This window comes from Macrosteles quadrilineatus, unplaced genomic scaffold (assembly GCF_028750875.1).
Source record: "Macrosteles quadrilineatus isolate MER2022 unplaced genomic scaffold, UCM_ALF_1.0 Scaffold_7__1_contigs__length_78375512, whole genome shotgun sequence".
Classification (NCBI taxonomy): Eukaryota; Metazoa; Arthropoda; class Insecta; order Hemiptera; family Cicadellidae; genus Macrosteles; species Macrosteles quadrilineatus.
Window position 1 is genome coordinate 61408101 of NW_026542600.1, and position 17643 is coordinate 61425743.

The 17643-nt window shown below is 31.4% G+C and overlaps 1 protein-coding gene across 5 annotated transcripts in view; it reads right to left on the bottom strand.

Moving 5' to 3' along the window:
• Positions 1–3616: 3616 nt before the first annotated feature.
• Positions 3617–17643, bottom strand: part of LOC128997846 (glutamate-gated chloride channel-like) — a 323407-nt gene continuing 309380 nt past the window's right edge. For 4 of the 5 annotated variants that reach the window (XM_054423605.1, XM_054423606.1, XM_054423604.1 and 1 more), the window contains one exon: positions 3617–9142. In XM_054423605.1, the coding sequence (XP_054279580.1) occupies positions 9014–9142 (129 nt within the window). In that variant the 3' untranslated portion in view covers positions 3617–9013. Of the gene's footprint in view, positions 9143–17286; positions 17326–17643 lie in introns of all 5 variants that reach the window. The other variant, XM_054423602.1, reaches the window with a different exon arrangement.

Consider the following 17643-nt stretch of genomic DNA (forward strand, 5'->3'; position numbering starts at 1 on the left):
ATTGGCAATTTTAATCAACTTTCAACCTTTAAATTGTCTAAATTCCCATTCATTTTTCTCTTAAAAAACCATGCCATGGCCACCTTTAACTCCAGGCCGCGGCCTTCGAAGTGGCAACACTGTCAGTGCTGTTTTGTTTGGACTAAATGTTTTATTTTTAATCTTTTAATAAATTTATATTCATAAATTAAAATTTAAATGAATAATACAAGATTAAATGAGCGGGTGTCACATTTGTCTGCCATGTTAGCTTATGGGACATCTGGCGCTAAACGGCACTACTTGTGACGTTGCCAATTCTACCAGGCCGCGGCCTGAGCCATGGCGAAAACATGATGTTGAGTCTTAGTGACAGTAAATTCACAATAATACTAAAACTCATAGAACAATATATCAGCTGATTGACAATGAAGGAAAGAAAATAGGGATACCAACATGTGAGCTTTATTTTGTCATTAAAATGTATCTTACACTTATTGTAATTTGGGTTGCGTTATAAAAACACCCTGTACACCCTGTTGTTTAGTACTGACATTTTATATGGCACATTTATACTTCCAGAGCTAACGTCAAACCACCACCTCTTGAATTGAAAAATTCAAAGACATAACATAAGTTTGACTTTGGTGTAGTATATCAGTAACATTAAATACATGATCTAGATATAATTTACATTTTTAATATGATTGAAATCTTTTGGCATAATAATAAAAAACAACAAAAAAAACTGTTACCTCACCAAAGCTGAATATACTCCATCTAATAGTCTATGCTTGGTTCTGTCTGGTTGGCCCTAAGAAATGCCCTTTCTGCTTTAAACAGTTGATTTGTCCAAATTTGCAGCTGAATCAATTTTTTTTTACAAACAAGTAAAAGAAGTCCCATTTTTTGTTTTAGGGTAAATACCATTACTGAACTTATTGTCACTGTCCTGAGTAACAGAAATGTTGTTTTGTTCTCAATATCAGTGGGTTTGTCCTCAGTTAAGACTGTCCTTTTGAAGGTCCACAACTTCAACTAGTCTAGCTGAGAGATAAGCTAAAAGAACACAATGATCAACAGATCTGAACAGAGTAACATAATAAGGTATGAGAAAAACAAAGGAATTAGTAATGGTGTAATAATATTTTATTGAAAATTGTTCTGAACGAATGTACAAGAAAATATGTACAATTGTGAATATTTACAATGTTAACACTGCATCAATAGACTATAATAGTCGAAATAGCTACTATTCCAACCATTTTACAATGGGTAGTTTAAATAGAATAGTTGAAACTACAAAGATCACAAACAAGGGGCCACAAGATAGTGCACATAGTAGAAACTATCTTTAATAAAAAGCATGCTTAAAATACTTATTTGGTCAAAGCACCCGATAAATAATTTATAAGACAGTAAAGTAATCATAAAATAATTGTTTCATTTTATTTGAGTGTCCACTCACAGCTTGGTCTGTTCATTTATCTTTACTTATATATCTTATTATAACTTCTGGCATTGTTAATTGGTCATTTGGCAATAAATATTTTCACAAAAATCTTAACAGTCTAGTGCACTTAAATGTTTCCTTAATGAAAAAAAAAACACAAATAAACTACAAACACTTTATTTAAATGTCCAACAAATACTTAAACAATGACTAGTTTCTTATAAAATCAATTTAAGAAATAAAAGGTATCTGCACCAAACCTAGATATAACAAAATTTATCAAATAACCTCATTAATATTCATCTACTTGTCAGTAAAAACAGTGATATATAGAGAAATTGACTAAAAATAAGGTTTATTTAAAAAAGTTACAAAAAAAAAAAAATTACAAACATGGCTAAATTGTATCTAGTTAGCGGCACTGTGAGGCAAATTCCTTCGGTAATAAAAAGTGAGTTAAAAGCAATAAAGACTCGTTGTTCTGAATGCTTTCTCACCATCAGCTGCAGTTAATACAATATTGTAAGACTAACTCTATGTCCAATCTATAGCCTCTAGACTCTTAGATTTACACTGCGGATCATACGGTTCAGTGACAAATGTATGTTTTCTTCGCCAAGCCATCTATTTACAGTGCTTCTTCTAATTTTTCTAACATTAAAAATTCAAAGGCTTTTAAATATGTTTCGTTGTGCCGCGAGAAGCCAGCAGTGGCTCCGATTTCTAAACTTAACTATTTAAGTACCGTGATCGAGTCTTATTTATTAAAAATCAAGATAAGTTACAATATCCATTTACGTAACACATCAAAAGCAAAAGGCACCGTGTTTTTAGAAGCTTTGGTGTAAAATGTACAAGCCACAGTCACTTCCATGCTCTCAAACTCGCATCAGATATTCGTGCAGCAATCACACATACTAGGACAATGCGATTAGTATAAATAACTGACATAACTCATGCAGTGCATTAAAATACTCTGACCCCATTGACTGTATGGACTGGGTCTTCTGGACTATGGGCAACCAAAGCAGTTAAAACAAAACAAACTACATTCAATAAATTCAAAGACATAACATAAGTTTACTTGGTGAATTATATCAGTAATTTAAAAAACATGGTCTAAAATTTAAAATTTTAATATGATTGAAATTTAAAAAAATACATTATAGGAAATTTGCTTAGTCATTCTTGTTGATGAACTCATTATAAGTTTTAGATTGGTGGCAATAAGGTTATGACTTTTCATGAAAATTATAATGTACAATACATTTAAGACAAATAGTATGAAAGGGTTTTTACGTAGATTTATACTCCACTGCTAAGGTGATTCCCTCTCGGCAAGACTCTGAACCTAATGTTAACACATAATCAAACCTTAAACTATTTTCATAACATGGAAAGTTGAGCAACATCCATTATTCAAACTCATAATTTGCTATTTTTAAATGCTTCAAGAGCAGAAAAATCTACATCCACAGTGCCATTCTTAATCCACCATTTGGGCATAAACGTGGTTTTTACTCTGAATATATTACTGTTTGTTGGATGATTTAAACTACAGTACTCTCTGTTATCTACTGTCTACTGTCTTAGACCCAGTCCACGCTATGTAGGAGGTCTTATGAAGGCGGGCAGGCAAGGCATGTGTGAGAATCAGTGCACTTAAGTGATACGACACACCTACACGATTATAATCACCACAAAATTTACATTACAAACTGTGATCGTAATTATAATCACCGATGTTCAATTGAAAACCACTACATTAGAAAATGTTACAAACGAACACTTAGTAAAAGTAGACAAAATGCTTGTAAATTTTTACAATTTTTACAAATTTACAAAAAGGTTTACAGCTTGCGATTGTATTTTTTTTAGTCAAATTCATACAAAAATGTTCTAAATATCTTTCGAGTTTAGAACAAGTAAAATACTTAGACGATTTGAGGAAATAGCAGACTGATTGTTGTCATAAATGTTTCATACCTAATAAGACAAAAGGTGTAATACATGTTCCAGTTTGTAAATTGTTTCATTAAGTTAAAAACCAAATACTCATTGAAAACAATAAAAGATAATAAGTTCCAGTAAAATAAGATTAATAATAATAAAAAAAAAACACTTTAACTTTGATATATTTAACTTTAAGATACAATTTTAATTATCTTTACAGTAAATATTCTCATTCTCAATGCCATATAAATATGATTGACACATAAAAATATACACTTTTAATTTCATATTTTTACAAAAATAAACATTACTTTGGATCACATTCGTGAGTACATAGAAAATTAAACAATTACATAATTTTAAACAATTCATTCAATTATCTAATAAAGAATTTCACATGCAACAAGATTTTTTGTTTATATCAAGATAAACATCATTTATTTAAAATGACGACAATAAAACTGACTAATCCTTGATATTAAATAGCTTTGACTAATTAGCCATCCATATCCCATCACATTGTTTAGTGTATAGCAATAGTGAAAGAACTACTGAGCTACACTACATATCTAATAAAACAGTAAAATACTGAAATAATTTAAAATTAATTTTAACAAATTTTCTTGTATTTGATACAAATTATTACAATTTATATAGGTTTAGAAAGTTCAACATTTTTTGCTTGGCAATAAGAACAACAACAACAAAATCCTAACAATGCCATTAGAGAGAGAGGGCAAAAGTGCTTGGCAAATTAAATCCTACTCTTATAATTACTGTATTTGGTTTTATTATGTTATGTAGGCTAAATATAAATTTAGTATCACATTGAGATTTAAATGTGCAAACCAAAATTGTCTTGGTTATCACATGTCATGTAAGATTTGATCTGGAGCTGATAACACATACAGTTCAGGACATATTAGTTCATAATAGACAAAAAAGTAGTAAGTTAAGCAAATCCAGCACTGTCTGGTCATATTGTTTACTTTACAATCATACGCAACCTTTAGTGATTGAAATTATCAGCAGCAATTAGTTCTAAAATTGATGCTGAAACTAAGTCAAAACATTAAAAAATTAAATATAATTTTTGTAACTTTATACAGACATTCAACATCAACCAGAGGAAAAAACATTTGATATATGGTAGAAAATATCATATACTTCTAAACAACACAATAACACGAGAAATAACATTTATAGTTTTAATTTCAATTAATTGGACATGACAACTTTTGTAGTTTTCTTAGGAGACAACAATTTGAATAGTATTTTAGTACAGAAAGACACGGTAAATGTGGAGTAACAGTGTTTCTGGTTTAATGAAGAAATTATTTGATTTATAAAGTACCCTTACAAACTCAACAAAATGTGCCTTTTGAGTTTTTGGAATGTTTAATTTTCCAAAATGTTGATCAACTGTTACATACATATTAAATAATTAATTATTGGATAAATATGAAGACTACTGCAATTTAATAAAACATTTGATGACTTCTAACATAGATCACAGTTTAATGTTATAATTGGAAACAGTGTTAATTTATTGACTATTCAAACTTCATCTTATTTATTAATTCTAAACCTATGGATTATTTAACAATAAAAAAAACAATCGGAATAAGCGCATAGTTACTCAGTGTTGAGTTTGCAGGACTACTGTATTGGTAATTGGTCATTACAATTAATTTATAAACATTCTACAAAATTAATCACAAACAAGTGAGCTCAAATAAGGGTTTTAACAATATACTAAATTAATAGGTACGGTATTAAATAACAATAACTAAAACTAATATAAACAAGATTTAGTATGAATATTTTTAATTTGTACTGGAAATGACTGATATTCTTAAAATATATTTATAATTCTGACTAGAAATTATCACATTGGTAACTATAGTTAAAGTGGTAACTAACATTTTTGCAATAAACATTTTTAAGTGGACAACATAATAGATTGAGTAATAGGCTACCATATTTAAGTAGAAGTACCTAATGAATGAAAATAACTGGTGACTTATATAAACATATTTGTAAGTATCCGATGTCAAATATGGAAAATTAGTAAGCACTATATTACTTATTCACCAGATACTACATAACAAATTACACAAAATCTTAATTTAGTAAGCTGAAAATGACAATTTTCACAATCAATCAAAACAAATTACATGTTGATTAATAATGTCCGTACCAGCATTGTATTTATTTAGTCAGTTCAATAAATACATCCTGCGAATGAACAAGTCTAAATCAAAGTAAATTTTGTATCACTAATATTTATTTTCAGTAGGCCTAATTTAAAAATAACCATTAAACTAATCTGTTTTGTAGGTCAGGTAATTTGTCATAGATTTGTTTTACTTATAAATAAATAATATTCTTATACATTTCTTAATGGCGTTTCATGTTGTTATGTTTTTTTAAATAAATAAATGAATTTTATGTGTAAATTTAGAACAATATTATTGTTTCTTATTACTTTAATAAAATGAAAAACTTTAGATTGGTTATCAAGCTATTTGGTACATTGGGTAAACCAGAAGAAATAATATGAAGAGTCAATAATATCAATATCATATGAAAAGCTTTCCTCACAAAAAGTTTCTGTGGAGGTCAAAAGGTTGTTTTCCACGGATTTAGTACAATATAATTGATTATTAATAAATTTTTTTCAAAGAACAACAATCAAATATGCATAACACATTTTGGCGAGCTACTAAGTTTTAGACCATAGTTAAGTATTATATTTAGTTATTATATTTCCCAACAAGAAAAACAAAAGTAAAAAAAAAAAAATAAGATGATAGGTAACCAAATGAACAAAATATTGCCCACATTGTTAAATTGTGATAAAATACAAAATTTTCTCTGTACATAATATGACCCTGTATTTTAATTAATTTATTATTATAAACATATTAAAGAGTTTTTTAAGACCTGTGGAAACACTTAAGAGTCTTTGCATTTAGCTACAGTAGATTTAATTCATTTTAGATTAAAACACGTAATAATGTCATAGTAAAACCACTGTAAACCACACAACATGCAGTCTACAATTCTATCTATACATTAAAAATAATTGAATTTGAGTATAACTAATAAACCAGCTTTTAATATGGATTGTTTAGTATTTTATAATTACCGTACATTTGTTTTAGAGTAGAGATACATAAGTTTCACAACAAAAAAGTAATGCCACTGAGTAAAATATACAGAGTATCAGTATAAAAAGGTACAAGTATACAGAAAACACTCAGATAAAACACAGCTGTGAGTTACAGTACTACAATGTGTATTGGAATATTGGTGGTACACTGTCAAAGAAGTATGTTCTGTTAATCAACTCTCTCTGTGTAACATAAGCTACAAACTTATTTCATTAGCATAGTTAATTTTAGTTTAACTAATAACGAAACATACACTTGAAGTGTACAACTGTAGCATCTATCAAAGTACCTAACCAATATAACCTCTGTTAAAAAACAAAACATACTTCTCGTATACAGTTACTTATTGATGTGACTACAATTTATTAGTATGAAAACTTACACTATATGAATAGTGGTGTATTCACATTCATCATACAACCTTTTGTTTGATTAATTTAGACACCAATAGAAGAAGAATGAATTAATATAGAAGCTACACACATTAATTTAACTCTAAAGGAAAGAGTGGTTTAGATGAGGTTAGATGATTGATTTGAAACTCAGATTCAGAATTGTTTGTGACAACTAGGACAGTAACAAGTGGAGATAATTCAGTCCTAAAAACCCTTCTAGGATTGCTGGGATCTACTATAAGTCACAGTTGATATAAACCTTTTTATTTAAAACTTTCATAAAAATATCTGATTGTGAATCTTTATTTGTTCTCTTGTTATGAAAATGCTAATTAGACAAATTATTTCAGATTCCTTCAATTGATGATGGGAAATTTACTCATCTTGCCTAACCCATTACATCTATTGTAAAATCCTGCTAAAGGGGAAACTGTAGACCGTTTACAGTGTGTTTAATTAGAGGGGCCTACCAACAAAATAACAATGAAAGATATATAATACCGGGTGTTTCACAAATGAGTTTACCAGTTTACTGAGGTAAACTGACTTACAAAACACAATGCTTGCGTAACTAATGTTGCACAACCTGGTTTTCAGCAATGCCAAAATCAGCTGTTAAGATCATTGTTGACATTTTTATGTTTAGATTTGAGGTTAGATTTAGATTGTTATTTGCATTTCATGTTGACAGTAACCATGAGCAAACCAACCCCCGAGAAGCTCATATTCCTTTTAATAAAGTCGGATGAAAAAAATAAAAATAGTGAAGAAGTTATTCAGTTATTTGTAGAAAGATTCCCTCAAACTCCAGCTCCATCATGTTTTGCACTTCTAGATGTTTTACAATTGAGAGCAGCCATCACGAGAGAGTTTGAAGCCTTGACAACAGTAAAAATCTATGCAAAAGGATTATTACGTGTAAAAAACGCTGTGAAAAGTGCATTGAAGTTAGTGGAAAGCATTTTGAACAATTCTTTTAAGTTTATAACCTATGTGTAGTCTAAATTCAGTTGAAACAAAATTATAATATAAATAACATTTATTTATTATTTGCTTTAAGCAAATACTTTGTAAACTGATTTTTGAAACACCCGGTTTATATACGGTTCTAATATAATGTACAACCAGTCATGTGAGCTTCACAATTATGCCAATATAAACTAGTTCATATGATGCACAAAAACATTTTTGTAAATATAACAGTAATATCTGATGATAACAATACACATGGTTAGTTGTTGTAAACTATATTTTTTTAATACTTTATTACTAACTTGGCTAAGGTATGTAAAAAATAAATTAAATGAATACTTGGGAATGATCAAAGTAATAACTATGTCAAAAAGGCAACAAAATTATTAACAACCATTAATGCCAAAAACTGAAATAACCTGGCTTAAAGTTTAATATTTTTTGTGCATACAACCGTACAATTTTTAATTTCCCTTAAGACAGGTATATACATTTTATGAAGCTATGATTCTCTAGTATCTAAAAAATTTGAAAAAAAACAATTACTTTTGGTTATGATAAAATATTTTGAACACTCTTCAAATAATGTACTTTGAATAGTAAAGAATGAAAAGCAACTAACTTGTTTATAGTTTTCATCAATCTCTAGCTTGAATAATTTCTTCAAAGAACAAAATGAATTTTTGCCCAATCAGAAAACTTAAGGGTTATGCATTCAAAACAATTTTGCATAAATCAAGCGAAAATCATTGTATTCTTATGTTCGCGGTAGTGACTAAATATAGTACCCTAATTATAAAAAAGAATTTGGTAACTTGGATATTTTACATAAGTATAATCCATATTAACTTTAAAGTCCTCTTCTGCAGAAAAAAATATCGCTGGCTTTAAAACTTGTAAAGCATATGCTAATCATTGTGGATAAGATGTGTAAATCTACTTAGTTTATCTTTTTGCAATTTAATATTTTTTTTAAACAAAAACCGCTGCAACTACTTTATAAGTTTGATGTAGCCGTACAGAAGAAGCTGCACTAGTTAAAACAGTTGCATGATGAATAGTGAAATTTGGGTGGGTTTTTAGGATTACGATCCCTTGTAGTGGAAGAAAAAGAAGATGAGGAAAACGGCGTAGGCTGTGGGGAAGGTGATGCGGGCGATGACGTCAATGGTCTTAGCCACTCTGATTGGGTGCGGAGGTTCCTTCTTGCGGACCTGTTGGACAAACAGATTAGTAAATTGAATTCCTACAATTGATATATTTTGGAAAGTTTGTTAAAACAAGATAAATCTTGATAAAGCTAATTTCTTACAAAACAAAACTCCATTGTGTGCTTCAATTACCACAGCAACAACCAAGCCATTAATGAAATTAGATAATTGTAGATGTGGATATATCATTCTTTGTTATTTTACTGTTTGTTCGGTGAAATGCATGCTTCATATGAGAATTGCTTGTAAACTTAGTTAACTTGTTTAAAAGACACCAAAGTGTAATCAACATCACCAATAAGCGGCGACTGGTTTCAACCCAGAATGGGGTCATCTTCAGGTGATAGAAGAACATAAATTCACTCGGAAGAGGTCGTCAGAAAATCTATAAATACATCTCGAAGAACAACACTTAAATAAATTGAAATAAAAGCACGTGTGGCCACAAATTGCCTTAAAACATAGCCTTAAATTTGTTGCTGTAAGAGTTATATACTATATAAGAGTAATGAGTTCAGGACCGGATTTCCCAATAGGCCAGGTAGGCCTGGGCCAATGGGCGCAAACTCTCAGGGGGCGCACGGCCAAAAATTTTTTTTTTTTTAATTTTTTTAATCTCTATAAATATAAATAAACAGCCAATACTTTACATATTTTGCGGATTTATTTTTAAAAAAATCTGGCTAATATAGCATTTTCATTTTTAAGTTCGATGGAACAATTAATGTTAACTATAAAAAAAAAAAATATTTTTCAACATTAGGCCTACGCATCAACTATTATGTTACAACATTGGTCTTGAACACGGGAAGATGTTATAGGGATGTTATGAGCTGTACGGTGCGGGATGGTGTTGCCATCGCCACTGCCACTATGCCTAGATTGGTGCTAGGTGCTACTGCTCCTGCTCGGAGTGATTAGGGGCGCATGCGCATGCCAATGTTATTGTCAAGACAGAGTTACTACCCTTAGCCTTACCCATCGATCTCTATTGCTATGCAAAATATTGCTTTGTTTTGCTTTGCAAATCAAATCTAAATGCAGCATCGCCTTAGACTAACCAACAAAAGTGGACATCTCATTACAAAAAATCTAAAGATTATTTTTATGTCTAGTTCATGTTGGCGACATTGGGCGCTGGTGTCGACAAAATTTTATTTCTATTATTTTTGGGTAAATTTGATTATTATTGGTTGAGGTTTTAAATAACAAGAATTGTATTGTAGGTACAGAGTTCATGTTTTTTTTGCCAGATTTGTAAAGCCATTGTGGCAGCAGCAATGCCCTCGCTTTGTTGCAGGAATTCTCTACGAGTTAGTTCGTTCTGTTTCAGTCCCACAAAAACTTGAGCTATAATTTAGTGTATAAAATTGCTGAAAGTGTTCAAGAAGGCATTTTTTTGAAGACAGAACCAAGTTAAGTCTTTAAAAAAACTTTCATTGATAGGGGGCGGAAAAATCTTTGGGCCTAGGGGCGCTAAAATGCTAAATCCGGCCCCGAATGAGTTTGCTATAAGACTTTCACAGTATGGCTGAACCAAACTCACGATCTTTACCTACTCTAACAGGTTATTCTAATATTCTATACTTCTTACTGTCAACTGAGCTCAAAACCCATTTAAATATAGTTGTTGATGAAACTGAGAAGAGAAGTATATTTTGCTTAGTTTGGATAAAGCATTTGGACTTCAAAACAATGCAAACTGTAATCTCTAATTGACATTGTTTTGTACATCCCATAAAGAATAGTTCCTAATTTATCATTCTGCAAAGCTTTATTTTTATATAAAGAAATTATGCATATCACCTCACTATAATAATACTAGACTAAAAAAAACTCTAAGATTCTAAATTGTAACTTTGATTCAACCAATAAATTTACTACTCGCACACCCCTATACTATATCAACACAAACAAACTAAGTTCTCATAAGTATTGTTGATTCAATTAAGCTTTGAATGCTCATAAAGCTTACAACTTATGCATTGCTCTGAAGAAGTCATATGTTTTTTTGTGCTGCCAAACACAAACAATCATGACTATAATCCTATAATCATTAAATGTAGGAGAAACATTTGCACTAAAAAAGGCAATGAAACCTTATTTAAAAAAAGACAAGATCTAGACAGAAAATACTATAATAAACTTGAAGGACAAAGAGCAAAAGTGTTAAGAGGAAAAAAAGTGAATAGCTAAGCGACTCATTGGAAATAGCAGAGTAAGACAAGAAAAGGCCTGGCCCAAAGCCATAATAAATCAAGACTAGCACATATGATTCTATGACTCAGAAAGAAAAAGGGGTGAAGTTTTGCATGAATACTTCCACGAACTTTGCAATAAAAATAAGCAAGAGCTATAGAGAGCAAAGGAAATATATAAAAACGTGCAACATGTACATGCTGGATTCAACACAGGAAAAAAAATAGAGTAAGCAATTCACTCATTAAAAAATAATGCCCAGGGGAAAATAGAATAACAAGGGATGGACCAGGCCAAACAATCCACAAACAGATCCTCAATAAATTGATGGAGACACATTTTTTAAATTTTGAGATAATTGTAGTTACCAATCATAACAAAAGGGAACTAAACAGTTACACAATACGATGGGTCGCCGGAATTGTATTCCCCGACGATCTTTGACGTCATTTTGACGCCACCCCTAGGGGGGTACAATTCCACTCCATACACTTTGATTTTAACGAAATGTATTTAATGTGATATTCTAAGAAACTGCAAATTAAGGCCATTCCGAGTAACGTGCGAGAGGGCAAATGGACTTCTTTGTATGCTATTCATTAATATTTTCTTCACTTTCCCAAGTACTATCTGTTCATGGGTTGGGTAACTTGGGTCAGTTCACTTTCGTGTGATTCGCCTCTAATTTCCAACATAAATATTGTTTTGATTTTATTTGGTAATCACAATAGACAAGCTCCTGGGTCAAATGGGGTGGGGGTACAATTCCAGGGGGTACAATTCCGAGCCGTACATCTTCTTCTGCGGTCACCAGGGGGTACAATAGGGGGGGACTCATTGGACCCCCAAGGGTACAATAGGTATAATATGGGGGACAATTCTGGTCCTAGAACAAGGGCTAGACTGACGGAGGGTACAATTCCACCCCGTACACTGGCCAAATAAACGTGAGTTCTGATTGGGGGGGTGGGTACAATTCCAGGGGGGTAAAATTCCGGTCCGTACAGTTTCAGATGCCAGTGGATTTAATCGAACCACTCGTGCATAACAATATCAAAGTTTTATGAGGGGGTACAATTCCACCCTGTACACGCCAATTTGATCGAGAAAATGAGACGTCATTGTGACGTCACTAACCTGTGGGGGGTACAATTCCGCCACCCCAATACGATCAGTTACATACTTTTCCTCCTCAAATGCACAACATTTGATTCAAGATATATAGAGTAGAGTTTAGATTTTCACAATTCCACTGGTTTTCCAGTCCACCTGATACAGTATTAGCCTGTAATGGCAAGTTTTGTACAGTGTCTAGTGTCTACTGTGTAGACAATACAACTGAAAAGTTCTTCTACAACACTGATAGAATAAACCTCTTTTATATTTTATCATCGATTAACCAACACAAGTAGACTCCTTATCCCATTGTAAATTTTGAAGCTTGTTTTTCGTGTCTAGTTCATGTACGTCCACACCGAATCGCTGGGGTAGACAAATTTTTTTTCTATTATTTTAGGGTTATTTTCATGATTTGTGCTTACCTATTTGGTTTATAACTAGGGGACCAGTTATTGTTTATAATTACATTGTTTTATTTGGTTAAATGGGGTTTTAAATTACTGAAATAACAAAAACAAATTGTAAACAAAACCTAACCCATTACAGTTGGACGTACATAACTAACAATAAAATTGGCTTCAGCTGTTCTATAGGGATGACAAATCTTCTAAGGGAGTATGTTTTATCTATGATTTTATTCATCAACCTGATTAAGAGAAGAAGGATTTATAATTTTGTATATGGTTATATGTTTATAAAATTAAAGGGTACATTTATATAGATTATCAGTGGGGTAGGTAAGGTGTTCCCACTCTACTTTTTCCAAAGAACCTATATACTACGATAAGCGACCTGTATTTTTCTGTAATAACGGTGAGCATTCCTGTCCTCAAAAATTTAAGACCACACCACTGCGCATCATGGCAGTTAAGTATTTGCTTGAAATTAATATGCCTGCATTTAAGAACATGATCTTTTAGATTTAATCATTTCTAGGTCCTACATCTAATTAAAACTTGTTTTGGAAAAATTATTCTATCCTGCTACTGTATAATGATTTAAAAGTTTTAATACATATAGCTTCAAGAGGTTGTAAAAATGTGACTTTTATTGTAGTATGTAGCCTTAATTACTTACAACAATAAAAATATATATACAACTAAATTTCACACAACACTTCTATGTCACCAACTAAATATTTAACAACATACAGGGTGTGTCAAGTTTCAAGACTGGTCTCAGGAAAAGAAATATAGCGGACTAAAATTCTTAGAAATAGTTTCTTTCCGAGTCAACACAAAACTCCTAGCTAGTTTTCCACTGTGGGAAGGCTTCCAGGAGCCAGTGGTGGCTCCAAGGGAGGGGGGGAAGGCAGGGGCCATGCCCCCCCACTGAGAGCAGGAAGAAATTTTCAAAAAACGTATCTCATAACCATTTTATATCATTATAATTAACTACGTGTTGATACCTAAAGGAAATTCTCGGCACCATCCATTTTTAGGACAAGTATGGGTGCCAACAATCGATGTTAAAATGTGAGTACGGTAGGCCTACCAGTATTTTAATACCAACTTGACAGGGGCTTTTAGCAGCCACTTTTTGACAATGACGACAAAGATACTTGCTGCGGCATTGAACGAATTGCGTGTGCGGCTGTTGTCACTTTGGTTATTTATTAATTTTTTTTAGTAAATTAGGTAATTATTAAGGCCAACACTCAAAACCAACATTAGAAAAGAGATCACAGGAACATCCCGTGAGCAACTGTTGTGATACCATAGTTTTGTATTTCCCGCGATCTTGATTTTCTCTCTTTCGGTAATGAACATAGAGCATATAATATTCATTTGCTCTATGGGAATAAATGGACAAGACACCATTGCTATTGGTGGTGATTCTTAAAAAAAATTAATTTCTTGGTCCTAATCAAAATTTACGTAATCTACTGACAATTCACACTAGCTTTTGTCCAGTCTTCCAAATTCTGTCACAATTCCCAATTAATCCAGTATCATGATCGGCTTGACATCCTGGTACCCATAAGTTTAATTGATTTACAATTAATTATTAAATATTACAATACTTGAAAACAATACAATTTTCTGCAAATATATTGTCAAACTGCTTTCACAGATACACCTATAATAAATTGAGACGGATATTTGTATGTATGTAGCCAAAATAACATTGCTTTTTTTGTGTTTACTTGCATTTTTTACAAGTGTTGATTGTCTCCTGCAATTGTAGCATACAACCATGGCCATATTCTGCGATCTCGGCATCACCACTGGTTGTCTCTTGCTATCGCGTCAACGCCGGTAATCGATAATATGTCTTGAAACTTAACTTACAAACCAGTAAATTCCAAAATTGTTTTGTGACTTCGTATGCACAAGCCTCCTTATTTTCCTTAAGATCCCTCACTTCTCCAATATTTGTAAAATATGCATTCCTGCGGCCACATTAAAGTTTGGATAATATTACAGCATGTTTATTTTAAAAGTTGTACCTATGATTTGGAAATGATTTCAAAGAATGTTTGAATAACTTTGGAACCTAATCGTGTCTTTTACAAAAATTAATTGTTATATAGGCCTACAATAATTATAAAAAATCTCATTCCTAAATTAACAATACCATCTTTCTTGATGGGTTTTACAAAACAATACTATCTCTAAGGTAGCCCAATATCAAACAGATCCAGAAACCATTTTTTTTTTTTACATTTAAAGTGTTTATGAAACGTTTATATGTTGAGTATGATTTGTACACCTTTAAGAGAACAGTGTTTGTATTTCTTAAAAAAACCCCTCTCTTAAACTTTAAACTTTCGATACATTAAACCATACATAGGTAATAGGTTCAATAAAATGTAAGGTGAATCATGCTTCATGCTGTTGTAGTGATGAGCATACATCATATAGCGAACTGATATATTCTAATTCTGAAACCCAAACCATTTGTCAACATCTAAACCTCAAATATGGCTAAAGCTCAAACAATTACAGTTACTACGATTCTTTTGTAAGTGATTAGCTTACGTGGGAAAACTATTTCCAGAGAATTGTAGATACACAAAAAGTCACATCTAACACAACTCTGGCATTTTATTCGTGCAAAAACTCTCTACAGAGAGAAAGTGTACGTATCAATTTACTGTCAAGTTATGTTGTATATTAGAACAAAACATCAGTTTTGAGATATGAAAACTTGTTTGAGTCGCTATAAACCCCTAAAGTTTAATTTTCTCTGGTAAGCCAAATAAGCACAATATGCTTCGGTTTATGTGTTGGGACCCTGAGTCCGCCCCTTTACAGTACAAAGCTAACTAAACTTAATCCCTTTCAAAGAAAAAAAGACTGCTTGAGCAGCCACAATGCTTTCCCTTAAAATATAGTCACTATAATAATAATAAATAAAAACATTTATGTGTATTAAAACAAATATAGGTTTTACATAAGATAATTTGAGTTTATAGACAATAAGTAAAGGGAAAACCAGCTGAGTTTCATTTTACACCTAAACATAATTTTAAATTTGGAACATAGTAGAGCCTCAACCAATGTCAAATTTATTCTATACACATCTCACATTGGTTTATTTGTAAATGTTATCCACTTTCAGGGACAGCTTCTAAGTGTACTTTTGGTTGTAGCTTGTGTGTAATGAAAACACATTAATAAATTATAATCATGAGAACGTGTTAAAGTTAATAAGTAGTTTAAATTTGTATTATATATTTTTGATGATTCCTATTCTGATGGTTCCTATTCTTTTATTCAACTTTTTGCTATTTAAGGACAGTAAAAAAACTATTTTATATTTAAATAGGTCTGAGGAATAGTTAAAAGTGCTACATACATGGATTACTACGGTGGTTACTGGTTGATTTCTGATGGATAATACAATATGCTATGCTACATTCATTCTGGCAAGATGTGCTGCATATTAAAAATACTGTATTATTTTACAAACCCCACATTTGAGACAAATTATTATTTTAAAAATTTCACATAAAATGTGATTAGTATGAATCAATGGAAAACATGGTCACTCTTTGAAAAAATGACGGGAATGAGGTGTTAACATTTGTGAGAATAAATACAGTATCTCTGTATAATTTTTAACTAAACTTCAACGAACTGAGCAAAAACTAACTTGAACTATGGCGTAACAAACAATCAAACTATTGACAAAACCTTAGCAACATTAGCAATAATTTTACAAACGATGTTAAATTCTACAATAAATATTTAAACGGAAGCACATTTTGGTTTTACCCATTAGGATGTGAATAGGTTTTTTGCAACAAAACTCCTCCACTACCCCTTGTAGTAGAAAATCTGTTTGGTAAAGAAATTTCTAATTGCTTTATTACATTTGTATTCAAATAGGTTCCTAGCTAAAGAAAATTCAGAACCCTACTCAGGTACCGGTATGCTGCCACACAGGACTCACAAATTTATTGATAAAGGATATAATGAAAAAATAAACTTGCCAAGTTTATATAAAAAAATATAAAGATATATCACCCAACAAACATTATAATATGCTATTTGTTTATTCCATTTATTTAATGGTAGAAAATGTTTTTGAAGATCTTCAAAACATGACATACAAAAGTTTAAAATTTATGTTGATAGCTGCTTCTTTTGAAGGAAATTTGAAAAAAAAATACTTTTTGAAACATAACTTAAACAGTTGAAAAATTAGAAAAATTCTTAACTATCAGGGGGAGGGGTGAATCCTTCAAATGAACTGATGCTATATTGAAGAACTTACAATTTCACAAGAGAAGTGCAAGAGTTTAGCATTTTCATTTTGACAAAATGGTCGGATTTGCGTATGGTAGCTGAACTGGAAACATTGAAAGGATTTGCCTAACTTACCTGCGGTGGCAATCCGGGTGGGGCGCCGGGGATACAATTCTGTAAGTTAAAGAACTTGCTACATTTATGTATACAGGCTACAAAAAGTAGAGCATGAAGTTTTAAAATATTTAGAGGGATAATAGAGTAAAACCATCACTGTTTAGCTCATATTGCAAGAAAGTTTAATTTCTATGTACAGTACAACAATGTACAGTGTTCAATATGTAATGGTCAAGACGTATGTATGGCAATTGTCTTATATAATATAGTATAAGCCGTAATTATTATGATCATGAAATGAAAAAAAAAAATAAAACACTAGCAAGTAAAAAAGACGACTACTACATTTATAATGACATTCCATTATATACAGTA